Source organism: Sorex fumeus, unplaced genomic scaffold, assembly GCF_029834395.1.
Source record: "Sorex fumeus unplaced genomic scaffold, SorFum_2.1 ptg000148l, whole genome shotgun sequence".
Taxonomy (NCBI): Eukaryota; Metazoa; Chordata; class Mammalia; order Eulipotyphla; family Soricidae; genus Sorex; species Sorex fumeus.
The window spans coordinates 406,090-433,923 of record NW_026606205.1 but is presented as its reverse complement, the minus strand read 5'-3'; the positions used below and the strand labels follow the sequence as shown (position 1 = coordinate 433,923).

At 56.4% G+C, this 27,834-nt stretch overlaps 3 protein-coding genes and 1 non-coding gene across 13 annotated transcripts in view; 3 read left to right on the top strand and 1 right to left on the bottom strand.

Moving 5' to 3' along the window:
- Positions 1 to 1,996, top strand: part of ZNF384 (zinc finger protein 384) — a 168,242-nt gene extending 166,246 nt beyond the window's left edge. For all 9 annotated transcript variants that reach the window (XM_056106811.1, XM_056106810.1, XM_056106818.1 and 6 more), the window contains one exon: positions 560 to 1,996. In XM_056106811.1, coding sequence (XP_055962786.1) covers positions 560 to 949 — 390 coding nt within the window. In that variant the 3' untranslated portion in view covers positions 950 to 1,996. The remainder of the gene's footprint in view (positions 1 to 559) is intronic.
- A 2,816-nt stretch (positions 1,997 to 4,812) lies between these two features.
- Positions 4,813 to 14,390, top strand: ING4 (inhibitor of growth family member 4). Of its 2 annotated transcripts, none has more exons than XR_008791208.1 (8): positions 4,813 to 4,900; positions 10,237 to 10,308; positions 12,061 to 12,227; positions 12,350 to 12,464; positions 12,658 to 12,763; positions 13,198 to 13,372; positions 13,609 to 13,670; positions 13,746 to 14,390. XR_008791208.1 is itself a non-coding variant. In XM_056106831.1 (8 exons), the coding sequence occupies exons 1-8, from the start codon at positions 4,864 to 4,866 to the stop codon at positions 13,783 to 13,785; spliced, it is 747 nt and encodes a 248-aa protein (XP_055962806.1). In that variant the 5' UTR covers positions 4,816 to 4,863; the 3' UTR covers positions 13,786 to 14,390. The 2 variants fall into 2 exon arrangements, 1 of the variants encoding a protein (XP_055962806.1); XM_056106831.1 differs by having other exon boundaries at positions 4,816 to 4,900; positions 13,198 to 13,345.
- Positions 8,407 to 8,487, bottom strand: TRNAA-UGC (transfer RNA alanine (anticodon UGC)). The gene has a single exon. It is a non-coding gene; the product is annotated as a tRNA-Ala (tRNA).
- Positions 14,337 to 27,614, top strand: ACRBP (acrosin binding protein). The gene is made up of 10 exons (XM_056106870.1): positions 14,337 to 14,438; positions 15,558 to 15,894; positions 16,033 to 16,127; positions 16,634 to 16,745; positions 21,078 to 21,549; positions 22,298 to 22,430; positions 25,220 to 25,399; positions 25,508 to 25,675; positions 27,171 to 27,254; positions 27,463 to 27,614. Exons 1-10 carry the CDS (start codon positions 14,337 to 14,339, stop codon positions 27,583 to 27,585), a joined length of 1,806 nt encoding a protein of 601 aa, XP_055962845.1. The 3' UTR covers positions 27,586 to 27,614.
- The last annotated feature ends 220 nt before the right edge of the window (positions 27,615 to 27,834 follow it).

Sequence of the window (27,834 nt, the reverse complement as noted above, 5' to 3'; positions counted from 1 at the left end):
ACCAGGTGTGGCTCAAAATCCCCCCCGAAGAGAGAAAACAAATCAAATAGACCCTGCAGCTGAGGATGAATAGAGAGGATGTTTGGTCCGTTAAGCCTCTCTAAGGGTGGCCAAACAGTCTATCTTGCTTCAGCATAAAAAAAAAATACAGCAACTTGGGGCTGGAGTGATAGCATAGTGGGTAGGGCGTTTGCCTTGCATGTGGCCGACCGGGTTCGATTCCCGGCATCCCATAGGGTCCCCCCGAGCACCGCCGGGAGTAACTCCTGTGCATCGCCGGGTGTGACCCACAAAGAGAAAAAGGAGGAGGGAAATAAAAAAATACAAGATCTCTGAGAAAAGGAGGGGTCTTCCCCGTGCCAGTGAAGGGCCGCACTGCAGCCCAGGCTCCATCTTACTCTCTCCCCCCTCGCCAGCCCTGTAGGCGTCTCTCCCGGGGCCCCTAGTGACTCCCACGAGCAGTGCTCTGTAGGAAGCGAAGAGAGCGCGGAGGGTGCCAGTTCCGAGTAACCTCTTGGCCTCTCTCTCCCCCTTGGCCTCCTGCCTCCGTCTCCTCCAGGAAACGTACCTTATGAAACACATGCGCAAACACAACCCTCCTGATCTCCAGCAGCAAGTGCAGGCGGCGGCGGCGGCAGCAGCAGTGGCCCAGGCCCAGGCCCAGGCCCAGGCTCAGGCTCAGGCTCAGGCCCAGGCTCAGGCCCAGGCCCAGGCCTCGCAGGCGTCCCAGCAGCAGCAGCAGCAGCAGCCGCCCCAGCCGCCCCAGCCACCGCACTTCCAGCCCCCCGGGGCCGCCCCCCAGGGTGGGGGCGGGGGGGACAGCAACCCCAACCCTCCGCCCCAGTGTTCTTTCGACCTGACCCCGTACAAGACGGCGGAGCACCACAAGGACATCTGCCTGACCGTCACCACCAGCACCATCCAGGTGGAGCACCTGGCCAGCTCCTAGGCCCCCCGGCCGCGGGCGGAAACGCTCTGGCCCCTCTTCCTCGCCTCCCTCGCCTCGGCTGCCCACCCAGGATACCGCCCTCGTTCTCGGCCCTTCGGAAGGAACCTCCGCCGAGCGGGGCGCGCCATCCCAAGCAGAGCTTTCTCCAAGCAAACGGAATCACGGGGGTTCGGTGCTCAGGGGAGGGGTTTGCTACGACCTCAGAGAAACTCCCAGTGTGGGCACTTCCCCTCTCCTTACCCTCAGAATCCCCCGCACGTCTGGGCTGAGAGAAGACGAGAGGCGGCGGGCCCCGTGTCCGGCCCGCGTGGCCCAGGCGCCGGGCGCCGTTTTCTTTCCCTCCACGGTCTCACTTCATTTCCTACCTGTCGCTGAGAGGAGATCCCCGGGGCGGGGGTCCTCGGACCTCCTTTGTTTGTGAGGGCCAAGGGCGGAGATGGCCGGGGCTGGCCTGGGAAGGAGGGCTCGCGGGTCTCCCCAAAGCCTCGCCCCTTCTCTGCCCACCCAGGCCCGGGCCGGGCTCTCTGCCCCTTGCCCACACCCGAGGGGCCGGGGGACCTCCGTGTCCTTTCGGGAACCCCACGACAAGGGCGTTCCAGAGAAGGGAGAGTTCAGGGCAAACACAAGGACTGGACTTTGCTCATAGGTGCCACGGTCAGTTGCCGGACATGGATTTATATATAAATATATATATATAAATATATATATACCCACTCATCACGGCCATCTTTGTTGTAACCATTTCTGTGTTTATAAATGCATTATCTGAGAATTTTCATATTTGATGTTTATTTTTGTCTTTTTTTTTTTAATTTTTTTTCCCCCCCACCCTGTCTTCTGGCCAATGGCATTTTTATTTTCTTTTGTCCTTTTTTTTTTTAAATCATGACAGATTTCAGAGCAAACAGAAAAGGGGGCGGGGAGGACCCACCAGGAAACCAGTTGTTATAAACCAATTTAAAACGAAGAAAAAAAAGAAGAAAAACTTATGTACAAACAAAGGGGTGTTTTTAGAACCTTGTATAGAAATAAATTCGTGTAAAAGGACCAGAGGCAGTTGGCGCTGCTGATGTGAGCCTGGGAAAAAGCTCTTGGGGGGGCCTGTCAGGCCCGTGGAAGGTTTTGCTCCAGTGCGTGTGTGAAGGATGAGTGCTGAATGCCTGGCCATCGAGGAGGACGCTTGCATGTTAGCGAGATCTTGGTTGGCAGGGCTTTCCGTGGGCAAATTCTGTCATGGGGACCATATTGCCTGCATACGTGAGAGCAAGATTGTAAATGTGGGGGCAGGGAACTCACCGACAGGCAGGGGATGGTGCCTCTTGAAAGGACCGCCACCTCTGGGCAAGTCTCAGATTCTGTGTTAATTTTAGATGGTGAGATGCGTCCTCAGGATCCTGGGCCCAGAGGCTTTCGGGGGTGGAAACCACAACCAGGATTGAGTTAATTGATGTGGGCCAGTGGTGGGTAACGCTATTGAAAAATACAAAATGTGGAGTTAAACACCCAGCTGTGCCATCGCTGGGGGTGGAAATGCTTCCGCTGTAAAATGAAGAGATGGATTAGATCAGAGATTCCCAAATTTATTTGACCTATAGTATTTTGCTTTTTTGCGGGGGAGAGTGGTGAGGAACTCCTTACAAATCTACATTTTTGAAGCTAACAGTGCCCCCTAGGGGGCAGTATTGCCTACTTGGGGAAACTAGATACTCCTTTTTGTGGATTTATAAACCCGGAGGCACTGAGAAGATTGTGACAAAGCTCCCACATCTGCCCTCAGCACTGCTGGGTAAATGGATAATCGACCAAGTGATGCCTGCTCACTTGGGCTGAGGGTGGGCGTGTTAGTGGTCTCTATCATGACACTGTCTCCAGTGGCCCATTAGGCCAAGCTTTCTTGGTTTCTTGAATATTCAGCTGCCTTCCCACACTGTTGTCAGCAACTTGGAAAGGCCTTGAGAGCTCTACCTTCCTGGTAGGTAATAGAACCAGAATCTACTCTTGTTCTAAGCAGCATGTAGGCTCCGACACCATCTAAGCATGATTTAGGGGGAACGTCATTGAGATTCTACTGCTGTCTTAACGGTCCATAGAGATGTAGGGTCCCTCATTTGCTGTACTTCATTGGTTTTCAACCGTTACAGTGAAGAATGAGAATGGTTCGTGGCCTGGCACAAAGGCAGTGCCATCCAGTTTCACTTGGGCATATGGTTCCAGAATCACTTACTCTGTCACAAACTTTCACTGACCAGAAATTTCAGCAGACAAGCTCTGGTGTACTTAAGTGGTTGAGAATCACGGGTCTAAAATATGTGGGTGAAAATAACGCTTCATTAAAAGTCTGGGGGTGCCAGAGGGGTGCAGTGGGTACCGCATTTACCCTGCATGCAGTTGACCCGGGTTCAGCTGCATCCCATACGGTTCCCCTAAGCACCACTGATGTGATCCAAACAAATATCTGTCTAGGTAGATACAGGACATAGCTCAACAGGTAGAACACATGCGAGAAGTTTGATCCTCCTCTTGTGGGTATTGCCTTGGGGAGCCCAGTCCTGAACAAACATGCCCACATCAATGCCCACAACACAGGCACTGGTTCCTGTTTTAAAAAGCCAATACCCACCAGTTAACAGAATTATCCAGAAGGAGTGAGCGATTATTACTGTCTTCAAAGACACCACTACAAGGTATGAGCGTAAGTTTTATTTTTAGTTATTTCTCGGTATGTGAGCCACACCCAGTGTTGCTCACTCCAGTACCCCAGCACTTAGTCCTGGTTCTGCACTCGGACCAGCCCTGGTGGGGCTCAGGGAACCATAGGGGTGCTGGGGGTCAAACCCAAGTTGGCCACCAGCAAGGCAAACGCCCAGCCAGTGAGAAGTAATTTTCTTTGTACTGGAGCTGGCTGAGTTGGTAGGTGACCTCTGACCCAGGATGACAGCTCCGAGCTCCAGGCCTGATGCTAACCTCACATAGGTACCCTCGACTGAAACCAGCGCAAGCCTGGTGCTCCACTGCCAGTCATGGTGATGTGAGAAGGCACTGGAGTGTTTAAGGTCAGGACCCCCTGCAAGAAGGTGTGGAGAATTCGTGCTGCTGTAGAAAAGTTTGCATTGTGTAAGATTTCTAAGGAATGAAGATTCAGTGTTAAAAAGAGAAGGGCTGGCGATGTGGTTCACTGGTCAGCTGCACACCTTCCATGCGCAAGGCGTAGGTTTGATCCCCAGCACCGCAAAAAAAATAAAAATTGATGAACCAGTCTGGGAAGACTATTCCTGTGAGTGAGCAGAGCGGTGGCGGGTTTAAATCCTGCGTGACCATACTCCAGCCCAACCTGAACATCTGGAGTCAGCCTGGCTGCTCTGGCCAGCAGCTTCCGCGAGTGGCCGAACAGGGACATAACATTTATTTATTTTTTCCTTAAATTTTTGTTAGTGAAACACCATGAGGTACAGTTGTCGACTTGCAAATTTTTGTGCTTGGGTTTCAGTTATACAATGATCGAGCACCCATCCCTGCACCAGTACGAACAGGGACATTTAAACCTTCAAGAGAAAAGGCTCTTACGCCCCTTTCCCGTTATTTCCCATTACGGTTTTGGAGGGGGCGGGTGGGGGAAAAAAAAGTTACAGAATGCAAAATGGCGCCCTCCAGTGACGTCACTGCGGCGCCGCCGCGCACCGGGAGCTCGGGGCGGAAGTGGGTCGAGAGGGCCGCCGGCGGCCCCGTGGGCGCGAGCCCGGCTCCCGAGGCGACAGGAAAAGGGCCGAGGTCGGGCGGATGTGTCCCGGGGGAGACGTCGCTGAGGGCGGAAGTGGCCCGCTCCGGGCGGAAACGGCCCGGCCCCCGGGGCTTCGCTGCGGGCCGCGCGCGGTCACTTCCGGGGCGTACCGGAAGTCGCTTTGTTTTGCTTCAAGATGGCTGCGGGGATGTATTTGGAACATTATCTGGACAGTAAGCGCAGGCCGGAGGCGGGGGTCAGGGGTCACGGAGCTGACCGCGGGGGTCGGGGCGGCAGAGCCCCCCGGCCCCGAAGGCCCGGCGGCCGGTGGGTCGCCGTCGTGACGGGGCCCCGCGAGAGAACAGACGGCCGGGGCCCCAGCAGAGGGGGCGGGGCAGCAGGCCGGGGCCCGGCTCGGCGCGGCTGGCGGGGGTCGCGGGAGGTGACGCGGGGGGCGAGGTCCCCCCGCCCCCAGCCCCGAAGCCCCTCGGCCGCCCCGGCTCCCTGGAGGGAGCCTGTCGCCGGCGTTCCGAGCCGCGACAAAGACCCGCTCGCGGCGGCGGCGGCGGCGGCGGCGGCCCCCCTCTCAGTGCTCCCCCCCGGGCGAGGGCGGGGATCGCGGGCGCTCCGCCGGGCCCCCCTCCCTGCCCCCGGACCGCCCCTCCGTGTCCTGCCCGCTGTGTCTTCGTTCATTCGTTCGTTCGTTCATTCATTCACTCACTCGCGCTCCTGCCGTGGGACGTTCAGAACGGCAGGGACATGCGGGGGAGGGGTCGGGGGTGGGAGGGGTCGGTCTAGAGAATCGCGAGAAACCCGGCCCCTGTCCGCCGGGACCCCCTGTCCCGGACGGTGGCGGGCGGACTCTCGGAGACGACGTTGCAAAAAAAAAAAAAAGCAAAGGGGGTGACGAGTGACAGCGTCCCAGTCCGGGGACAGGGCAGTTGGGCAGCCGGAGGGGGAGGGGCTTGTTCCCCTCCCACCCCCCGTCACTTGGCGGTGCAGAGGGGGAGATGCTGGCGGGGGAGAGAGGAAAGGGGGAGTGTTTCCGGGATGGCACCGAGCAGGGGAGACGTGGCAGGTGGCAGAGAGCAGCTGCGAGGGTGTTAGGAGGGGCCGAGGCCAGGCCAGTGTGTTCAACGTGGGACGTGGAGGTGGGACTTTGGGAGGTGACACCTGATGATGCAGGACCTAGATTGGCCTTTTTTTTTTTTTTTTTTGGCTTTTTGGATTACACCCAGCGATGATCAGGGGTTCCTCCTGACTCTTCATTCAGGAATGACTCCTGGCGGTGCTCAGGGGACCCCATGGGATGCTGGGAATCGAACCCAGGTCAGCCGCGTGCAAGGCAAACGCCCTCCCCCGCCTGTGCTATCGCTCCAGCCCCCAGATTGGCCTCTAAGGGACTTGAAGCCAAGGAAGCTGCCTTAGCTGTCTTCATTTATTTATTTTTTTACTATTTTGTTGTTTGGGAACCGCATTCAGTGGTGCCCAGGGCTAATTCTCCAGGCTCTGCATGCAGAGATCACTCCAGGAGGGCTTGGGGGACCCTATGGGGTGCCGGGTATTAAACTTAGTTCCACTGTTTGCAGTGCAAGTGCCTTAACTGCTGTGCTGTCAGGCCGACCCCAGACGGCCTCGCTTTCCTGAGGAACTGGAAGTGATTTTGTTTTTCAAATATAGAAAATTAATTGATGTCTTTGGGAAGAGTCTGTTTATTTGGCGTTTGGGGCACAACCTGGCTGTACTCAGGGCTTATTCCTGGCTCTGTACTGAATCACTCCTGCCAGAACTTGGGGGATCCTATAGAGTACCAGGAATCAAACCTGGATCAGCTGTATGCAAGGAAGAGGATACTGTCACTTCCAACTCCAGGAAAAATGACTTAAACTTTTTTTTTTTTTGGCTATAACCCTAGTGGTGCTCAGGGTTTACTCCTGGTTCTGCACTCAAGAATCACCCCCTGGTGGCGCTCGGGGGACCATATGGATGCCGGAAATTAAACCCAGGTCAGCCAGGTGGCAAGGCAAACATGGTACCTGCTGTACTGTCCCCCGGCCCCAGGAAGAAAGGCTCTCAGAGAGTTTTATGTAGGAGGGTAAACTTGGCATGTCCTCTTGGTAACAGGCGATCACTTAGTGCTAACAGCGGATCAGAGATGAGGACCCGGCCTCAGAGTGATTCAGTGGTTATTGGGGAGTCATCTGGGGTGAAACTGAAGCAGTAAGCTGCAGAGAGAGAGAAAATGAGGAAAATTTGCTGGTGAAGTTCAGATTTCTTGCTCAGGCAGTGAAGTCGTCAACCTATGAGACACAAGGTCAGGAGTAACAACCATGAATGAAAGAACCATTAATTCAGATTAGACAGAAGCTTAAGAATGTGGGGGACTGGAGCAATAGCACAGCGGGTAGGGCGTTTCCCTTGCACGCAGCCAACCCAGGTTCGATTCCCAGCATCCCATATGGTCCTCCGAGCACCGCCAGGAGTAATTCCTGAGTGCAGAGCCAGGAATAACCCCTGTGCATTGCTGGGTGTGACCCAAAAAGAAAAAAAAAGTGTGGTTATTATATTCATGAGGGAATGAGACCCTTCAGGGCAAAGCGAGAACATGAAGAGAATTAAACTAACTTCAAGGAAACAATATTTCAGGGACATACTAAGGGCACATTCCTGTAGGAATTGCCAGAAAATACATGTGGAGGTTTGGTATCCTTGAAAGTTGGGACAGGAGCTATAGCACAGCGGGGAGGGCATTTGCCTTGCACGTGGCCGACCCGGGTTCAATTCCCAGCATCCCATATGGTTCCTCAAGCACCTCCAGGAGTAATTTCTCAGTGCATGAGCCAGGAGTAACCCCTGAGCATCGCTGGGTGTGACCCAAAAAGAAAAAAAAAAAGCTTCTCCCAGGAAAGAAGATGGTGTCAGCTGCCACAGACATATGTTAGGATTAATCACAGCCTTCATAAATTGCTGGCGACTTAATTGCAGTAAACTGGTAGTCGCAGATGTAGAGATAAAGCTTAAAGCACTGGAGACATTTTCGAAGTTTTGAGTGTGGTGTTAGGGGCAGAGATTTTCCTTCCACCTGAGATACTTAAGTATTTGTGCTTTTGTTTTGCTTTTTGGGTCACACCCGGCAATGCACAGGGGTTATTCCTGGCTCTGCACTCAGGAATTAACTCCTGGCAGTGCTTGGGGGACCCTATGGGATGCTGGGAATCGAACCCAGGTCGGCTGCGTGCAAGGCAAACACCCTACTGTTGTACTATAATAGCTCCAGTCCACTGCCCTTGTATTTATGGAGGACTTTGTTTCCTGGTCATAGTTCTATGAGGGAAGAAGAAGACAAACACTCAGCTCCTCCAGAGGTCTGGGGAGACAGAGAGCAAATACCCACGGATGGGTCATTAATTGAATTGCCGTCCGTCCAGAAGTGGAGAGCTGGAAGACTGTGCCAGCGGCATCCAGGGGATGTTGGGTGGCGGAACTTTGGAGAATGAGCAGAATGTTGAATAGGCCAGGAGGAGCGGAGGAGGAAGACCCGGCAGCGCGTTCCAGAGGGCAGCACGGAGAGCGCTGTGGGAAGCACTCAGGATGCTCTGATGTGTGATCAGAGCAGGGGGGGTTTGACCACACTGATGCTGGTGTGAGATAAGCAAGACAGGGTACGCAGGAGAGAACTGGCACTGGGGCAGAGGAAGTGACCGGAGGGTTATAAGAAAGGGACTTGATCAGGTTTGCTTGTCGGGGGTGGGGCTGGGGATTGAACCCAGGACCTCACGCATGCAAGGCAGGTGCTCTACCTCTGAGCCACATCCCTGGCCCAGAATGTTTTTTAACTGGGGTGTGGGGAGGCAGAGTGAAGGGGTTTGGGCCACACCCTACAGTGCTCAGGGCTTATTCCTGGAATTGCTCGGGGGTCCATAGTGGTGCTGAAGGTCAAATGCAATGCCAGTGTCTTCATCTCTGTACTATCTCCAGCCCATTTTTTGTTTGGGGGCAATATTTGGTAGTGCTCTGGGGCTACTCTCAGCTTGGTGCTCTGGGTGACTCCTCGCAGTGCTTAAGGGATCATGTAGTGCTGGGGATTGAACTCTGGCCTCTGCATGCAAAACGTGCCCCCGCCCATTAACTTACCTTCAGCTCCCAGATTTGCATTCTCTGTTTTCTTTTTGGGTCACATCCAGCTGTGCTCAGGAATCATTCCTGGCGGGGTATGGAGTGATGGGAATTGAACCCGGGTCAGATGTGTACAAGGCAAGCTCGGCCTGCTGTACTCTCCTCTCTGGCCCAAAATTTATATTTTTAATTTCAATTTTAATTTTTAAATTTTTTTAAAAAATAATTTCTGGTTTGGAGGCTATGCCTGACAGTGCTCAGGGCTTACTCCTGGCTCTGCAGTCAGGGATCAGTCCTGGAGGGCTTGAGTGGACCATATTTGTTGCGGGTTTAGAACCCAGGTTGATCCACAAGCCCCAACCCATTGTACTATGCCTCTGACTCCAATTTGCATTTTTTTTTCCTTTTGGGTCACACCCGGCGATGAGTCACACAGGAGTTCCTCCTGGCTCTGCACTCAGGAATCACCCTGGCGGTGCTCGGGGGACCATATGGGATGCTGGGAATCGAACCCGGGTCGGCCGCGTGCAAGGCAAACGCCCTACCTGCTGTGCTATTGCTCCAGCCCCTTCAATTTGCATTTTTTACAAAATGAGTTTGTGTGTGTATGTGTGTGTGTGTATGTGAGATGAATACCTGGAAGGCATTTGTAAGCCGAGGACAAGGAGCATGTAGGAATGGTTGAAAAATAAAGGAAAGGAGGGCCAACAAGTGAGTCATCAGCAGAGCACACAGTTTGGTGGGTTTCTTTGGGGGGTGCCACATCTGGCAATGTTCAGAGATTACTGCACTCAGTGATTCCTGCACTCAGGAATCATTCCTGGCAGTGCTCATGTGGGATGCTGGGGGTTGAACCTGGGTCGGTCGTGTGCATGGCAAGCGCCCTATCTGCCTCACTTTCCCTCTGACTCTGAAGTATATACTTTGTGTGCAGGAGAACTGAGTTCGATCCCCAGCACCACAAAAAAAAAAAAGAAGTAGAGAAGGGCGGGGGGAGAAGGGAAGAGGGGAAGAGAGGGAGGGAGGAAAAGAAAAAGCAAGGAAAGGAAAATGATTTGCGCTTGCAAATTTGTACAAATTTGGCAGTGCCTGGGCAACTCTATGGGGTGCCGGGGATCACACTCCAGTTGAAAGTGTGCAAGGCAAGACACCTCTACCCGCTGTGCTACTGCTGTTGACCCCTGGACCTATACTTTATTTACTTATTTTGCCTTTTGGGGTCACACCCAGCGATGCACAGAGGTTATTCCTGGCTCAAGTACTCAGGAATTACTCCTGGCAGTGCTCCGGGGACCCTATGGGATGCTGGGAATCGAACCCAGGTCAGCTGCATGCGAGGCAAATACCTTCCCCGCTGTGCTACTGCTCCAGCCCCTATATTGGACCTATACTGTGAAAGCAGGTAAGCAGCCTGCGAATGCGAATGCTTCTTGGTTTCTCTGCTTCTCACTAGGTATCGAAAACCTCCCCTTTGAACTGCAGAGGAACTTTCAGCTCATGCGGGATCTGGACCAAAGAACAGAGGGTAAGTACAGAGGAGTTCACAGGCCTTAGGCGGACTCCCATCATTTCTTCGGCTGTTCCATGTCACCATACTCTGGTCGGATCTGGAAAACTGGCTTCTTTCTCGTTGGGGCGGGGTTGGGGCACTTCCCCCCGCGGTACTCAGACTTTAGTCCTCGTTCTGCACTCAGGAATTCCCTCCTGGTGGCACCCGGGGGACCGTATGTGGTGCTGGGGATTGAACCGGGGTCAGCATCCTCTCCGCTTGTAGTTCCTGCAAGTTTCGAAAGCAGCACCGTGGTGATTCCCAGCGCTGTTGTCGGTTTTTCCATAACAGAGGATGTACTGCCGCCATGTGTCTAGACTTGAGAAATGCCGTGTTCTTGCTATTTCTCCTTTTTTTTTTTCTTTTTGGGTCACACCCGGCGATACACAGGGGTTGCTCCTGGCTCCGCACTCAGGAATTACTCCTCGCAGTGCTCGGGGGACCATATGGGATGCTGGGGATCAAACCCAGGTCGGCCGCGTGCAAGGCAAACACCCTCCCCGCTGTGCTATTACTCCGGCCCCAAGGTCGAATGTTTTGACTCCACTGCATTGTCAGTGTTGCTCCCAAAATTGGATGAGGCTTGAGACAGCAACTCGGGCTGGTAGAGAGATGCTTGCTGTCTGAGTTGTTCATGCATTGGCTTCTTCTGGCTTACAGAAGCGCCAGCTTGAGTCAGTGGAGCTCCTTGAGGAACACAGTTGCTCCTTGGAGCCTGCAACTACCCTGCGGTGGGCAGAGCGGCCTCTCCGAGGTCCTTGACACCTGTTGGAGCGATTCCCCCATACCTGCTGACAGATATTTAGGTTTTATCTTTTGTCCTGAGGTAGCCATGCTCAGGCATGGGTGGTAGAGTCTCTCAAAGCCGTGATTTATGTCTAAGGAAAAGATAGACATTATTATTATTATAGTGAAGCAAGATAGTTGATATTGAATGGAGCTTACTGAAATCTGGGGGTGAAAAAGAAAGATATGTTAACTGGGGAACAGGGGCTTCTCCAGAGGGGGGGAAATAATGCCAAATAAACATCAGGTAAGGTATGTGTTCAGGGAGATCGTGGGCTTATAGAGCAAGCCAAAGATGAACAATTTTTTTTTTTTTTTTGGCTTTTTGGGTCACACCCGGCAATGCTCAGGGTTTACTCCTAGCTCTGCACTCTTAATCCTGGCAGTACTTGGGGGATCATATGGGGACGCCAGGGATTGAACCCGACTTGGCCGCGTGCAAGGCAAGTGCCCTCCTTGCTGTACTGTCGCTGCTATGGCCCTCAGGTCTCTTTTTAAACAATGACAATTGTGCAGACCCGGAAACCATCACTATTAGATGCCCTGCCCAGGTCATCGGACTCTCCGCTGTCTATAGTGTGGGCCATTTTTGAGAGGAGAAACCAAGGATCTCTGGCGACAGAACGGGTGGTTCCTGCAGGAATGCATCCTTGCAGACGCGTCTTCGGACAACAGCCAAGCCCCTTATTTCCTGTCAGTGCAGCTGTAAAGGACGCGTTATTATGTTGCCGTGATTTCCGTTCCAACCGTGTTCACTATGTTTTCAGCCCCAGGAGGCAACCGAGATAGCAAATATTCTCGGTCTATTGTGTTTCCCGAGTGCCCAGCCTGGTACCTAGTTGCCTTCGGCGTCATTTGGTTGGAAGGTTCTGGTGTCAGTGGAAAGGGCCGGGGCACCCAGAGGAACAAGAGTGTTTCACCTGGCCCCTGTCCCTGTCCTAGACCTGAAGGCCGAAATTGACAAGTTGGCCACCGAGTACATGAGCAGCGCTCGCAGCCTGAGCTCCGAGGAGAAACTGGCCCTTCTCAAGCAGATCCAGGAGGCCTATGGCAAGTGCAAGGAATTTGGCGACGACAAGGTGCAGCTGGCCATGCAGACCTACGAGATGGTAGGACCCCGGCCGCGGCCCCCGCCTCCCTCCCGCCTGCCCCTCGGGCTCCCCTCAGGATCGGGTGCCCGGCTTGGGCCGGCCTGGCACCTCTCCCTTCTCCTCCCTTCCTGTCCCCGCAGGTGGACAAGCACATTCGCCGGCTCGACACGGACCTGGCCCGTTTCGAGGCCGACCTGAAGGAGAAACAGATCGAGTCGAGCGACTACGACAGCTCCTCCAGCAAAGGCAAAAAGAGTGAGGAGGGGGGAGGGGGGAGGGGCTCGCTAGTGGTGGGGCCTGAGCCGCCGAGGCTAAAAGATGGACAGAGGTGCCGGCAGGGCGACAGTCAGGAGGGGGCTCCCCCCGCTTGGCCTTGGGACTGAGGCGGCTGACGGGCTGCACCTGACTCCCTGTCGCCCTGCCCTTCGGCCGCTCCTTTCTTTCCTAGGTCGGACTCAGAAGGAGAAAAAGGCTGCCCGTGCCCGTTCCAAAGGAAAGAACTCCGACGAAGAGGCCCCCAAGGCTACCCAGAAGAAGTTAAAACTCGTGCGCACGTAAGTGGGGCCAGGGGTCACTGTGCCACGTGCCTGCGTCCGTGCTCCCGCCTGCCCGGGTCTGCCCTGCCGGTCGCCTCAGTGACCTCCTCCTTCCCGTCTTGCTGTCTGCCGGATGGAGGGGTGCAGCCCCCCCCCCCCCAGCTCTTGCCCCACCTCCCAGGTTCTTCGTTTCCCCCCTCCAAGAGTTTAAAGGGGTAGCTTCCCGCGGCTGGAGAGGAGCCTTTGCATGTAGGAGGCCCTGGGTTCGATCCCCAGCACTGCCTGCCCCCCCCCCCCCAGCACTGCGGGGTGCGAGCCCCGAGCTCTGAGCCAGGAGTAGACTTGCGCATCGGCAGGTGTGGCCCAGACACTAAAGCCAAGAGCGAAACCAAACCCAGAGAGCGGCAGCCACCCTTCTTGCCGATGACGTTTCTCTTCCTCTTGGCATGCAGAAGTCCTGAGTATGGGATGCCCTCAGTGACCTTTGGCAGTGTCCACCCCTCTGATGTGTTGGATATGCCTGTGGATCCCAACGAGCCCACCTATTGCCTTTGTCACCAGGTCTCCTATGGAGAGATGATTGGCTGTGACAACCCTGATGTGAGAAACCTTTTGCCTTAATCATGGGTGTGTGTATGTGTATCTGGGGGTCAGGGCGGTGCTGAGGGCTGAGTGTGGGCGTGTGGCTGGCTGCCGGCTGCCTCCACACGGCCACGTCGTCTCCGAGGGGACAGAACCAGGGACTTCTCCCCTGGCGATCTGGGGGAGGTCTGGCGGGGGGAGGGGGGCTGGGGGGGCGCCTCTTCTTCCCCTCCTCAGCCTGGTGCCTGACTTCCGCTTCTCCCTTCCCCACCCTTTCCCAGTGTTCCATTGAGTGGTTCCACTTTGCCTGTGTGGGGCTGACAACGAAGCCTCGGGGGAAATGGTGAGTGCGGGTGGTGGGGGCAGCCCGGGGGTCCGGGCCCGCTGCGCTCACTCACCCTTGGCTGTTCTGTCTCAGGTTTTGCCCACGCTGCTCCCAAGAAAGAAAGAAGAAATAAAGAAGGGCCTTGGACCCCACCACAGTTCCTTCCATGCCCCCCGCCCGGCCGGTGGGGAGCGGAACGGCTGTGCTGGACTCGGGGGGGTCAGGGGGAGGTGGACGGCACCCGCGGGGCGCCCGCCTCCCCGCTCTCCCCACTCCTGGTGCTGAGGCTGCAGCCACGCCCTGAAAAGGGGGTGCCCCGGCCACTAACAGTTTATGCTCTCATTCAGCCCACCCCTTTAGAGGGAGGTGGTCTTGTCCACTGTCCTTTTTTTTTTTTTTGCCTCCGTGCCGAGGCTGGTGCTGGATTCCCAAGGGATGGTCCTCTTTTCTCCCCTGGCTTTGTACTTCAGGACGTTGGGGGGCAGGCAGTCGCGGGGCACTCCCCGGCCTCCGCCCTCGGGAGGGGACGCTACGGTGTGATCAAGTTTCTTCATTACTTCCTGCTTTATCCATGGGGCTCCCCCAGAACTAATGGGCTTCGATCCTAATAGGAGGGGCACACCCCCTGCCCTCTGTGCCAAAAAGGTTCACGCGGCCTTGTGAGCGGGAGAGGGGGCTGACGGGATGCCGGGGCTCACGTGGGGGGTTGCAGGGGTGAATAAAAGCTGTCCGTGTGGGCCTGGTGTGTTTATTGTGGAGACTCAGCAGGGGGTGGGGATCCTCTGGGTGAGAGGAGATGTGGAGCCAGAGCGCGCCCTCTGCACCCCACTGCTCAAATCCGGGGTGGGGTGGGGTACCCGGACTTCAGAGTGTCTCCGCCCAGGGGTTCCGGGTTGGACCCCGTGAGCATCCCCTGTCTTGCCCAGAAACACGCACTTGCTTCCTCCCCGCCCCGGCCTGCCAGAGAGCAGCTGGACTTACCGGACTTTCTCCCCCAGAGCCCACCCATGCGCAAACCACTTCCTGCGACTGAGGGGGTCAGAGCCTGAGGCCCTCCTGGCCCTGCTGGCGCCTTTCACAGTGGAGGCCGCCTCTCCTCTGGGCCCAGAACACCACGTGCCTGTCCAGAACCTGCCCCCAGGCCCTGCAGCTGGCCCTGCCCAGTTTGCCCTGGAAATCTCACCTGTCAAACAGGGACAGGCAGGTGGTCCCCTGCAGAGGGAGGGGGGTCCTCTTGGGCAGGACAGGAGGTGTCCATGTGGCACACAGGGGCCTCTCCACGGTGGCAGGGACTCGTGTGGTGGCGGCTGGGGGTGCCCGAGATCCAGAAGCTGGGAGCCCAGGGCAGTTTCTGGGGCCCCACCTTTTGCCCATAGGCCCCGCCCCTTGGCCAATGAGGCTCCACCGCGGGCCAATGAGGCCCCACCCCTTGGCCAATGAGGCCCCACCCCTGACCCATAGACCCCGCCCCTTGGCCAATGAGGCCTGCTCCAGACCCATAGGCCCCGCCCCTTGGGCAACGAGGCCCCACCCAAGACCCATAGGCTCCGCCCCTTGGCCAATGAGGCCCCGCCTCTGGCCCATGAGACCCCGCCCCCGGCCTTTGTGACGTGCGGCCACCCGGCTGTCCCCATTGCCCGCTAGCCCGTGCCGGGCACCCTGGCTCTCCCTGGCTTGGCCCGTTGGAGGCCGCTTTGGGCAGATCTGCTGGGCCATGCAGAGGCAGGCTACAGGCTTCCTTCTCTCATTCCTGTCGGGTGAGGCGTTTCGGCAACATCAGAGCCTTCCTTCCTCTTCCTCCCCGGGCGCCTTGGCCATTCTGGAAACTTCCCTTGGGTGGGGTCCCTCGCTGCTGACTTGGCCCGACCCCGCTCCTTCTCTATTCTTGGCCTCCCCTCTTCCTAGGCCAGGGCGCACCCCCAGGTCCCCGTGGACAGGGGCCCCCGCCGGCTGGGTGGCCTGGGCCCCGAGTCCAGTTGGTCGGGGGCTGGGTCCATCCATTGCTCCGTGCCCCACCCCAACCCAGCAGCTCTGCTCCTGCCTCGAATACCCGCCGACGAACCCACCGAGACCGCCATCCCTGGCAGCCCGCTCTCGGACACCGAGTATGAGAAGTTCTTCGACCTCTTTAAGCCCCGCTGGAAGGCAGAGACGATGTGTCGCCTCCGGGCCACCCTCGGCTGCCGGAACCCCACCATCATCCAGCTGGACCAGTACGAAAACCACGGCCTGGTCCCCGATGGTGAGGCCTGACCGAAGGCGAGTGAAGGTGGGGGTGGCCCCTTGCCCTGAGCCCATGTGGCCTGTGCAGGCAGACGCGAAGGAGCCTTCCAGCCAGCTTCTGGGGGAGCCCCGTCTCCTCCGCCCTCCCCTCTTCCAGGAGCCGTCTGCTCTGACCTTCCCTACGCCTCCTGGTTCGAGTCCTTCTGCCAGTTCTGTCAGTACCGTTGCTCCAACCGCCAGTATTATGCCAGGGTGAGGCCCGGGGTGGAGGCTGGATGCGGTTCCTGCAGGGTTGAGGGAGAACAGGTGACAGTGAAGACGAGGGAAGCTTCCAGAACAACTATGAGATCCCCCTCCTTGCCACGGGCCCCTTCCGCGCTAAGGGAGAACAGGTGACAGTGAAGACGGGGGAAGCTTCCAGAAGGACCAACCTTAGATTCCCCCTCCCTGCCATGGGCCCTTCAGTGGCTCACGTGCCACACAGATGGGCTCACTGGGCACGGAGACTGTACCAGCAGAGAGACGTCCATTTGTCACAGGGCAGGGATTTCCTTCCAGAACACACAGAAGGTGCGTCTGTGGCCCAGACAAATGGCGTTTTACTGGCAGGAAGACCCGTTTCGGTCTAGAGCATTCCACCAGCGCCCGCGCACCTTCATCCAACACCGGAGGGGAAAGAGAGAGACGGGGACCGGGATGGAAACTGAGGCAGAGAAGGGGCCTCCGGGAAGGTGACTCCCGCGCTCATGTCCTTGCAGAGAGTCCGCTGCTCCCAGTCGGCCTCGTTTCTCTCAACAAACACTCTCAGAGAGTACGAGACTGCTGAAGCCGCCAGCACCACAGTGATCTCTGGGTCCTCCCGTGCCACAGGTAACGCCGCCCTGCCCCCAGGGACGCCCACCCACGCCCCCACGACTTCGGCAGCCGTGGAGGGGGGCGGGAAGGGTGTGGAGCTGGAAGGGCCGCGTCTCCTCACAGAGGGGTCCACAGCTGGGCCTTCAGCTGCCCGAGACTGGACAGGGTGACACGGGCTCTGACGGAAATGAGAGCCAAGGGTCCACACCCCATCCGCCGTGCTCCCAGGGAGGCTGAGTGCTCCTCGGAATAGCACATGGCACTGAGTCGCGTTCCTCCTGCTAGGGGCCGGGTCTTGAGCGGCCGCAGCTAAAGGTGTCAGGCTGACCCCTCCAGATTGGGCACCCCTGCACACACTCACACCCACACCCACACGCACCCACCCACTCACCCCATACGCACCCACACACTCACCCCCACACCCACACTCCCACAATGACTCTCACCCTCACCCTCACACATTCACACTCACTCTTATACTCACTCTCACATGCACCACACGCACCACACGCACTTCTCACACTCAGACTCACCCCCCACATCCTTCACACGCCTACCCACTCCCATACTCATCCTCTCTCTCTCTCTCTCTCTCTCTCTCTCTCTCCTCTTTCTGGGTCACATCCAGCGATGCTCAGGCGTTCCTCCTGGCTCTTGCACTCAGGAATAACTCCTGGCGGTGCTCGGGGAACCATATGGGATGCTGGGAATCGAACCCGGGTCGACCGCATGCAAGGCAAACGCTCTCCCCGCTGTGCTATCGCTCCAGCCCCCCATACTTATTCTCACACCCCCACACTCCCAGTCTCTCCTGTATCCACACTTATGCCCACACCCCACACTCACCCTGACACCCACACACGCTCCCAGTTCTCACTCCCACTCTCGAAACACTAACACTCACCCCCACCCCCACTAGGGCATCCGACATGCCCCTGAGCCTGCCCTGCACATGTCGGGGATGCGGGGGTCGGGAGAGGAGCCCCTGAGCCTGCGGGCAGCTGTGGGGAGAGTGTCGGGCCTGCAGGGACAGTGGCCCTGGCGGGGATTCGATCCTTTTCATCTCAGGATCTTTGGAGCCCAAGAGCATGTGGAACGGACCAATGTTCCTCCAGGCCCAGCTGCATTTGGGGTGGGGGGAGCCCACCTTCTCCGAGTCCAAATTAGGGGCCTGACTCTCATCCCCTCTGACTGACGCACAGTTCGGCCCTGAGTCCTCTTTTTCTTTTTTCTCTTGTTTTGGGGACCCCTGGTGATGGGTGGGAGCTACTCCCAGCTTGGTGCTTGGGGTGCCTTGTGGCCTTGCCTCCTAAGTGCAGGGCATGTGCGGCGACCATTGAGCTGTCCCTTCTCCGTTTTGATCTTCCTTTAAATCAAAGTCGTAAAGGTAAAGGTAAAGGCCCTCCCGTTGATCGTCGATTTGCTCGAGCGGGCCCAGTAACGTCTCCATTGGAGACTTTGTTGTTACTGTGTCTGGCATATCGAATACGTCACAGGGAGCTTGCCAGGCTCTGCCGTGTGGGCGAGATACTCTCAGTAGCTTGCCGGGCTCTCCGAGAGGGGCGGAGGAATCGAACTCGGGTTGGCCATGTTGGCCGCTTGTAAGGCGAACGCCCTACCGCTGTGCTGCGATAGCACAGTCAAAGACCTTTATAGTTGAGCTGACATTGGTTACATGGAATCCACTTTTCCTGTCTCAGAGGAGAGACTTTCCCCCACTCGGAAGCCCTCTGGGACTTTCGGAAGCTCAGTCTTCCCTGGAGAAAGGCTCAGTTCTCACTGAGGTTAACACTCTCTCTCCTCTCTGTCACTGTCTGTCTCCTCTCTCCTCTCTCTGTCTCTCTGTCTCTCTGTCTCTGTCTCTCTCTTCTCTCTCTCTCTCTCTCTCTCTCTCTCTCTCTCTCTCTCTCTTTCTCTCTCGCAGTCATACCCAGTGTCGCTCAGGGCTCCCAAGTCCTGGTGGTGTTTCGGGAACCCTATGTGGTGCCAGGCATTGAGCCAGTGTTACGCATGCGTTTAATGATTTTAATGATTTTATCTTTGTTTCTTAACCATTTGGGGGGTTTTGTTCTTGTTTGGGGCCACATTTGGCAATGCTCAGGGCTTACTCCTGGCTGTGCACTCAGGAATCACTCCTGGTGGTGTTCAGGGGACCACATGGAATGCTGGTTCAAAACCAAGTCAGCCTCATGCAAGGCGAACACCCTCCCCACTGACCCTGTTTTTTATTTGTTTGTTTGTTTTTAACCAATTTTATTTATGCTTTTTGGGTCACATCCAGAGATGCTCAGGGCTTACTCTTGGCTCTGCACTCAGGGCTTACTCTTGGCTCTGCACTCAGGTGTTCAGGGGACCAGATGGGATGCCGGGAATTGAACCTAGGTTGGCCGAGTGCAAGGCAAACGCCCTCCCTGCTGTTTTAATGCTCCAGCCCCTTTTAACTGTTTTAATTGAAATAATGGCACCTGTGATACTGTGGATTAGACGCTTTCTGCATCCTCATTCCAGGACCATGCCCACTGTCAGGGCCGACTTCCCTCTCCCAACGTCCTAAAGCCCCTCCTCCATTTGTTATTCCCTGGCCATGCTTCTGTTCTGGGGTGAGGGTCAAACTCAGCAATAACCATGAACATGAGCACCTTGAGAGAGTATGAGCCCCGGGGTTGGGTTTTTTGTTTTGTTTTAGTCTTTGCACCACACCTGGTGGTGCTCAGGGATCACTCCTGACTGTGCTCAGGGAACCCTGTGGAGTTCCAAGAATCGAAGCCAGCTTGGCCTTATCCTAGCCACATGCTCTATCCACTGTGCTATCTCTCTGGCCCCAGTCCTAGCTTTTTAATTAAAAATATATATTTTTTGTTATTGAGATGACATGTACAGTTACAGAGTTGTTCATGATTGAGTTTCTTTCATACAATGTTCCAGCACCCATCCCTTCACCAGAGCTCTGTCCAATCCTTTTTTTTTTTTTTTTTTTTTTTTTTTTTTTGCTTTTTGGGTCACACCTGGCGATGCTCAGGGCTTACTCCTGGCTCATGCACTCAGGAATTGCTCCTGGAGGTGCTCGGGGGACATATGGGATGCTGGGAATCGAACCTGTGTCGGCCATGTTGGCTGCGTGCAAGACAAACGCCCTACCCACTGTGCTATCGCTCCAGCTCCTCTGTCCAATCTTTTTAAGCTGTGATAGTGGCCTAAAAAAATGGGCAACAGTAAAAGTTTTCAGAACATGCAAGGATAAAAAGTGAATTTAAAATCAACGTGCACAAAGAATCCGAGGTGTTGGAGCCAGTGAGACGGTACAGCAGGTAGGGCATTTAGCTTGCACGTGGCTGACCTGGGTTCGATCCCTGACAACCCCATAGAGTCCCCTGAGCCCTGCTAGGAGTTATCCCTGAGCACAGAGCCAGGAGTAAGCCCTGAGCTCTTGCACTGAAACAGAAACCAACAGAAAGAATCTGAAGTGTTTCCAGAAGCACTTGATTTGAGTCTCATCCTCTGGGTTAAGGGGGTCAAAAGTGGAAAACACTGAAACGCCATTCTAAGCTTCTAAGCCACCCCACCATTCCTTTCGCCCTAGGCCATACTCTTGCACATTGATGTTTGCAAGATCTGTTTTTCATACTTTTTTTTATACTTTTGGGGTTTTTAAAAAACTTTTATTGAATCACTATGAGCTAGACCCTTACAAAGCTGTGCATGATTGGATTTCAGTCATGTAGAATTCCTACGGGGCTGGAGCGATAGCACAGCAGTAGGGCATTTGCCTTGCGTGTGGCCAACCCGATCGACCCAGGTTCAATTCTTCCACCCCTCTCGGAGAGCCCGGCAAGCTACCGAGAGTATCTCGCCCGCACGGCAGAGCCTGGCGAGCTCCCGATGATGTATTCGATATGGCAAACACAGTAACAACAAGTCTCACAATGGAGACGTTACTGGGCCCGCTCGAGCAAATCGAGGAGCAATGGGAGGACAGTGACAGTGACAATATTGCTATACCCATCCCTCCACCAGTGTACATTTCCCAGCACCAGTGTCCCCAGGTTCCCTCCCATCACCCTCAACCCCCATCACCACCCCCTGCCTGCCTCTATGGCAGGCGCTTCTCTCTCTCTCTCTCTCTCTCTCTCTCTCTCTCTCTCTCTCTCTCTCTCTCTCACACACACACACACACACACACTTGACTGCGCGAATAGGTCTCATTGGAAATGCTTTCTTTCTCCGTGTGTGTGTGTGTGTGTGTGTGTGTGTGTGTGTGTCCCCGTCTGCAAACAAGCACATTGAGCGCTAGGAGTCTGACTGTGTCCCCTTGCATTCTCTTTCTGGAACCCTCAACCCCCGCAGGAGCCGCCGAGCGCCAGGGCTTCCAGCCCTGGCCCGAGCGACTGCACAATAACATCGAGGAACTGCTGCAGTCGTCCCTGTCACTGGGGGGCCAGGACCTGGCGCATGAGCACAGGCTGAAGGAGCAGACACAGAAGCACAAGCAGGAAGAGGTTCTGGCCCAAGACGAGCAAGAAGAAGATCAGGAAGAAGAAGAGGAAGAATACGAAGAGGAGGAAGCACAAGAGACGACGGGAGCTGCGGCCCTGTCTGGGGTCCACCGTGAGGAGCCCGCCAGGCCCCGGCTCCAGCCCCGGCTCCTACGCAAGTTTTTCCCTCCCAACCGTTTCACCTTTACGCCCCGAGTGCGGGAAGTGGACTCGTACCCGCTGATGATGGAGAACATGCAGGAGCTCATTCGGTCGGCGCAGGGCATAGATGGGTTGAATGAAATCTTCGACGGGGACTCCACGTGGAAAAACCAGAGCCCTGGAAGGTACTGGAAGATGTCACCTCGAGGGCTGGAGCCATAGCACAGCCGGGAGGGCGCTTGCCTTGCAGAACCCTGGGGGCCCTGGGACCTGGGTTCGACTCCCAGCATCCCAGAGGGCGCTTGCCTTGAAGAACCCTGGGGGCCCTGGGACCTGGGTTCGACTCCTGACATCCCAGAGGGCGCTTGCCTTGCAGAATCCTGCGGGCCCTGGGACCTGGGTTTGACTCCTGGCAGCCCAGAGGACGCTTGCCTTGCAGAATCCTGGGGGCCCTGGGACCTGGGTTCGATTCCCGGCATCCCTGAGCACCTCCAGAAGTAATTCCTGAGTGTAGAGCCACGAAGTGTCACGGGGCGTGACCCCCCCCAAAAAAAAAGAAATTATTTCTCTCTTCCCCTTTATACCCCTTCTCTGGAGGGAACACACTCACTTTCCCAGCCTCACCCATCTGTGCCAACACTAGCTTAAACCCTGTCCTCGTGGCTGGCTGGTCCTTTGAGGTCCTGGCATCAGCCGTGCCCTGGCAGAGGCTGATGACGTCTTGCTGAGGCCCTCGCCAGGACGTGGCTACATTGAGCCTCTTTCTGGATCACCATGGTCCCCATCTGAGAGATGAGGGACTTGGTTTGCTGCCCCCACCCCCAACCCCAGGCCCATTCAGCTTCCGGGCGGTGGATTCCAGACCAGAAGTGAGGGGAGAGGAGAGAGTCCTCGGCTCTTGGCCCGCCCCGCCAGCCAGCTGTCTCCTTGCAGCCTCCTGCAGCTCCCCCACGTGAACTCCCTCCTGATTCTGTGCTACTCCATCATGGAGAACACCTGCATCATAACCCCCACCGCCAGGGCCTGGCAGCATCTGGAAGACGAGAACCTTGGTTTCGGGAAGCTGGTATGCCCGCCGTGCTGCTCAGTCAAATTGATCCACGCTCCTGGGTCCTCCTCTCAAACTCCGCTCAGACCTCCTGGTTGGGCTAGGGGCTATAGAAAACATGAGGCATATGCCCACTAGCTCATCTCTCCGGCTGGGGTGGGGGAGATTTTCTTTCTTTTTTTTTTTTTTTTAAGGCTGTTAAGAACATTCGCGAATCACTGAGGGCTTGGTTAAGGAAACAGCAAGGAAGCTCTTTTTTTTTTTTTCTTTTTGAATCATGCCCGGCGATGCACAGGGGTTCCTCCTGGCTCTGCATTCAGGAATCACTCCTGGCTGTGCTCGGGGGACCCTATGGGATGCTGGGAATTGAACCCGGGTCAGCCATGTGCAAGGTTTGCTGGGCTCTCCGAGAGGGGCAGAGGAATCGAACCCAGGTCAGCTGGGTTGGTCGCGTGCAAGACAAACACCCTACCCACTGTGTTGTTGCTCCAGCCCCAAGGAAGCTCTCTTACCTGGAGCAGAGCAGCAGAAGCTGGAGTGAAAGAAATAATATTTATTTATTATTATTATGGGAACCTCTTATTCTCTAGTTCTCGCTCTCAGAGAACCCAGCAGGCTACTGAGAGTATCATGCCCGCATATATGCCTGACGGGATCACCAGTAAAGGTGATTAGAGGCTGCCCCAAAAGCCTCCATCCCTCTCAGAGAGCCCGGCAAGCTACTGAGAGTATCCCGCCCACACGGCAGAGCCTGGCAGACTACCCATGGCGTACTCGATATGCCGAAAGCAGTAACAATGATGGTTCTCATTCCCCTGATCCTGAAAGAGCCCCCAATATGTCATTGTGCTACACTAGCACGTGTCAGGGAGGAATGGAGATGTTGGTGCCCGCTCAAGCAAATCGATGAACAACGGGGTGATAGTGACAGTGGTAGTGATTATTATGGGCTGGAGCGATAGCACAGCAGGTAGGGCGTTTGCCTTGCACGCGGCCAACCCAGGTTCGATTCCTCCACCCCTCTTGGAGAGCCCGGCAAGCTACCGAGAGTATCTCGCCTGCACGGCAAAGCCTGACAAGCTCCCTGTGACGTATTCGATATGCCAATCACAGTAATAAGTCTCACAATGGAGTCGTTACTGGGCCCGCTTGAGCAAATCGATGAACCGTGCCATAGACAGTGACAGTGCTGCTATTATTATTATTATTATTATTATTATTATTATTTTGCTTTTTGTGGGTCACATCTGGTGATGCTCAGGGGGTTCCTCCTGGCTCTGCACTCAGGAGTTACTCCTGGCAGTGCTCAGGGGACCATATGGGATGCCAGGGATTGAACCCCGGGTCGGACGCGTGCAAGGCACATGCCCTCCCCGCTGTGCTCTCACTCCAGCCCCTCAAAGAAATAATAAGGGTCCTCCCAAGCAGTAGTCAAAAACTCTTGTACTTCGTTTGGAAAGAAAAGGGCATTTCAGTAGTGAATTTTGGTCAGGGACACATTGATGATCCACCTGAACACGCTGTGGGGAGATTCTGTGTGTTGTGAGGGGCAGAGCCCCAGGGTGAGGCGGGTGGGGGAGAGAGGCTGTCGCAGCAGGCTGTGATGTGGAGGATGCATTCCCGTGTGAAGAGGTCATCCTGGGAGAAGCGTCTCTCCACCCTGAGGAATGCCAGCTAAGACCCTGGGGGTTTCCAACCGCAGGCGCTTGGGGAGAGTCTAGACTGTGGAGTTGGAAGGTTCTGGGTCTGCGTGGGCTTCTCCCTGTCCTACATTTGGGTACATGACTTCCCTGCCTGACGGGAACCTCGAGTGTCCCCATCAATGGGATGAGGGGGCGTCGATTTAGTACCTCAGCCTAGAGGCCGGTGCCTCCGTAGCACCATGCCAACTCACCTTGACCTTAGCAGGGATAGAGAAAGGGGAGCCCCATCCCCAGAGTTTCAGCGTGGGGCTGCTTGGTCCTATCAGTTAGCTTGTATGGAGGTGTTCATCATGCACTTGGCCATGAGGATTTGGAACTCAGAGGAGAGGCTAGAATGATCAATACAGAACTGAGCTCCAGGGGCCGGAGAGAGATTCCAGCGGGGAAGGCGTTTACCTTGCATGCAGCTCGACCCCTGGCACCGCCTAGGGTTGCCCAAGACCTGCCAGGAGTGATCCCTGAGTACAGAGCCAGCTGGGTGTGGCTCCCACCTCCCTTCGTCACACCCGGCGATGCACAGGGGTGACTCCTGGCTCTGCACTCAGGAATTACTCCTGGCGGTGTTCAGGGGACCCGATGGGATGCTGGGAATTGAACTCAGGTTGGCCGCGTGCAAGGCAAACGCCTTCCCCGCTGTGCTATCACTCCAGCCCCCCACCTCCCTTTAAGAAAGATGTGGAGCTGGAGCGATAGCGCAATGAGGAGGGCGTTTGCCTTGCACGGGGCTGACCTGAGTTCGATTCCCAGCATCCCATAGGGTTCCCTGAGCACCGCCAGGGGTAATTTCTGAGGGCAGAGCCAGGAGTCACTCCTGAGAAAGCTGGGTATGACAGAAAAAGAGAAAGAGAGAGAGAGAGAGAGAGAGAGAGAGAGAGAGAGAGAGAGAGAGAGAGAGAAAGGAAGGAAGGAAGGAAGGAAGGAAGGAAGGAAGGAAGGAAGGAAGGAAAGGCTGCAGTTGGGGAGAGTTGGGTTCTCGGGGGGTAGATAAGCCCCCCAAGAAAGCAGGGAGCAAGGGGAGGTCGGAGGAGCCCCGGGGAAGGCAGGCCACGGAGATTTCAGCCGCGTGTTCTCAGTCTGGGCCTCTCCGCCCCCTCCCCGGCGCAGGTCTGCGACAACCTCGGGCGGCGACACATGGCCTCCTGTGACCTGTGCGCCTTCTGCTCCCTGAAGCTGGAGCAGTGTCTCTCGGAGGCCAACCTGCAGCGGCAGCGGTGCGACAGGTCCCACAAGACGCCCTTCATCAGCCCCCTGCTGATGTCCCAGAGCATGTCCACCGGCAACCACGTAGGCGTCCCGACCACCCGCGGGGCTCAGGGCAGGACAGGGCAGGGACCGGGCGCTCTGCAGCAAGGGGGCACAGACCCTGTGCTCCGTCCACTGTGCCCCACCCAGGTCGGCAGCCCCGTGGAAGGCCGCTTCTACGGGCTGGACATGTACGGCGGCCTCCGCATGGACTTCTGGTGCGCCCGCTTGGCCACCAAGGGCTGCGAAGACAACCGCGTGGCCGGCTGGCTCAAGACCGAGTTTCTGAGCTTCCAGGACGGGGATTTCCCCACCAAGGTCAGTCAGAGCCTTTCCCCGGGGCTGGGTGGCATAGCACAGCGGGTAGGACGCTTGCCAGGTACACAGCCAACCCAGGGTTCAATCCCCGGCATCCCCTGAGCACTGCCAGGAGTGATTTCTGAGTGGTGCAGAGCCCAGGAGTAAGCCCTGAGCTTTGCCAGGTGTGACCCCCCCAAACAAAACAGAGCCTTTTCCTAAAGCTGAGCACCCCCTCCCTGTCCCCTTTGGGGCTGTGGCTGTGACACTGCCTCAGTGAGCCTCCTGCCTCCTCCAATGAGGCAGTGTCCCACACCTCCTTTCTAGAAAAATGACTGTGTTCTCACCCCGCGTAGCACTTTCCTGCCTTTGACAGGAAAGAGAAGATTCTAGAAGATTTAGAAGGTTCTGCCTGGTTCGGATCTTCTAGTCCTTTTTTTTTTCCTAAGTGGAATCAAGTTCACTCCTCCTCCTCATCCCCCAAATGACTACCCTCCCCAGACCCCCACCTCCCGCCCCCTAAAATTCCCTGTGTCTGCTGAGTGAGGGCCAGCCCTTGGCTTCACGGGAGGGAAATCAAGGCAGGAGCGTCTGCACAGCCTACGACAGGGCCTGTGGCAGCTCAGCTCTGCTCTGTGCCCCTTATTCTTCGAAAGGTGTCATCTCGGCTGCTCTGCTGTTCATAGTCAGGGCAGTGAGACCCTTGGAGGGAAATGATTCAGCCCAAGCCACACGTTTTCCAAATCTCCCAGGGGAAGCTGGAGAGAGCACAGCAAGAAGGGCACTTGCCGACCCGGGTTTCATCCCAGCACCCCAGGGGGTCCCTGAGTCCCAGGAGTGAGCTGAGCATAGCTGGGTGTGGCCCCAGTCCCAAATCAATCAATCACTCTGGGGTCCAGCGAGCGGGGCCAGGGGTTCAGGCACTGCCCCACATCCTCATCAATCCGGGGCCCTGGAGATGGTCCCTCAGCCTCCTCAGGGCATAACCCGGAAGGGAAGGCAGACCCCTGCCCTGTACATCACTCTAGCCTCCTCCCCTGTTCCTCCCCCTCCCCCTCTCCCTTGCTCTTTTTTATTTGTGTGTGCATGTGTGTGTGTGTGTGTGTGTGTGTGTGTGTGTGTGTCTAGGGAGCACACCCAGCAGTGCTCAGGACCTATTCATGATTATTATTATTTTTGCTTTTTGGGTCACACCCAGCGATGCACAGGGGTCACTCCTGGCTCTGCACTCAGGAGTTACTCCTGGCGGTGCTCAGGGGACCATATGGGATGCCGGGAATCGAACCCAGGTCAGATGCGTGCAAGGCAAACGCCCTCCCCGCTGTGCTATCACTCCAGCCCCTTTGTTGTCATTTTGGAGTTACACCTGGCAATACTCAGGCTTGACTCCTAGTTCTGCGCCCAGCAATCACCCCTGGCAGGGTTCAGGGGAACATCTGCATTGCTTGGGGATCGAACCGGGGTCAGCCTCCCGCAAGGCCAGAGCCTTACCCGCCGTCTGATCCCCCCGACTTAGATCTGTGACACGGACTATGTCCAGTACCCAAACTTCTGCACCTTCAAAAGTCAGCAGTGCCTGATGAGAAGCCGGGACCGGAAGGTGAGGCCCCCTCCCTCCCGTCCCTCCCCGGGGTGACCCAGGTCCATCTAGGCTGAACCCTCGCACCGGACCCGATGGTGGGAACATGGCGGCCAATTCCCCCGAGGGTCTTGCCCCCTCCCGAGGCCGGGGAGGGCTGCTGGAGACTCGGGTGCCCGTGGGTGTTCTCATGGGCACCGTGGGTGGTCTCACCGCCGCTCCCCTGCAGGTGTCCCGCATGCGATGTCTGCAGAACGAGACGTACAACGTCCTGACGCAGGACAAGAGCGAGGAGATTGTGCTTCGGTGGAGTCAGGAGTTCAGCACCCTGGCGCTCGGGCAAGCCGGGTGAGGGGGGTTCCGGCCCGGCCGGTGCCCCGCAAGCCGTACCGCTCCACATTCTCTCTCCATCACTGTAGACCCCGCATCTCGACTTGGCTTCCGGGCGGCCCCTGGGGGTGGGGGTCGGGGGCACTGGCCTGGCCTCTCCACGTTCTCTTGAGCAGGGAGCAGCAAAGACCCCTCACCTCCCAGATCCAGGATGGGAACGCCACCTTTCTAAAAAGATATCTTGAGACATAAAAATGTTTATTTTCAACCC

Excerpts from the sequence above, each read along its gene's own strand:
- ACRBP (XM_056106870.1), top strand. The coding sequence starts at position 14,337 with ATGCCGGGGCTCACGTGGGGGGTTGCAGGGGTGAATAAAAGCTGTCCG. Across the intron at positions 16,746-21,077 it reads TGGGTCCTCCCGTGCCACAG|CCGCCGAGCGCCAGGGCTTC; the intron begins GTAACGCCGCCC and ends CCCCCGCAGGAG. Across the intron at positions 22,431-25,219 it reads ACCTTGGTTTCGGGAAGCTG|GTCTGCGACAACCTCGGGCG; the intron begins GTATGCCCGCCG and ends TCCCCGGCGCAG.
- ING4 (XM_056106831.1), top strand. The coding sequence starts at position 4,864 with ATGGCTGCGGGGATGTATTTGGAACATTATCTGGACA. Across the intron at positions 4,901-10,236 it reads TTTGGAACATTATCTGGACA|GTATCGAAAACCTCCCCTTT; the intron begins GTAAGCGCAGGC and ends GCTTCTCACTAG. Across the intron at positions 10,309-12,060 it reads TCTGGACCAAAGAACAGAGG|ACCTGAAGGCCGAAATTGAC; the intron begins GTAAGTACAGAG and ends TCCCTGTCCTAG.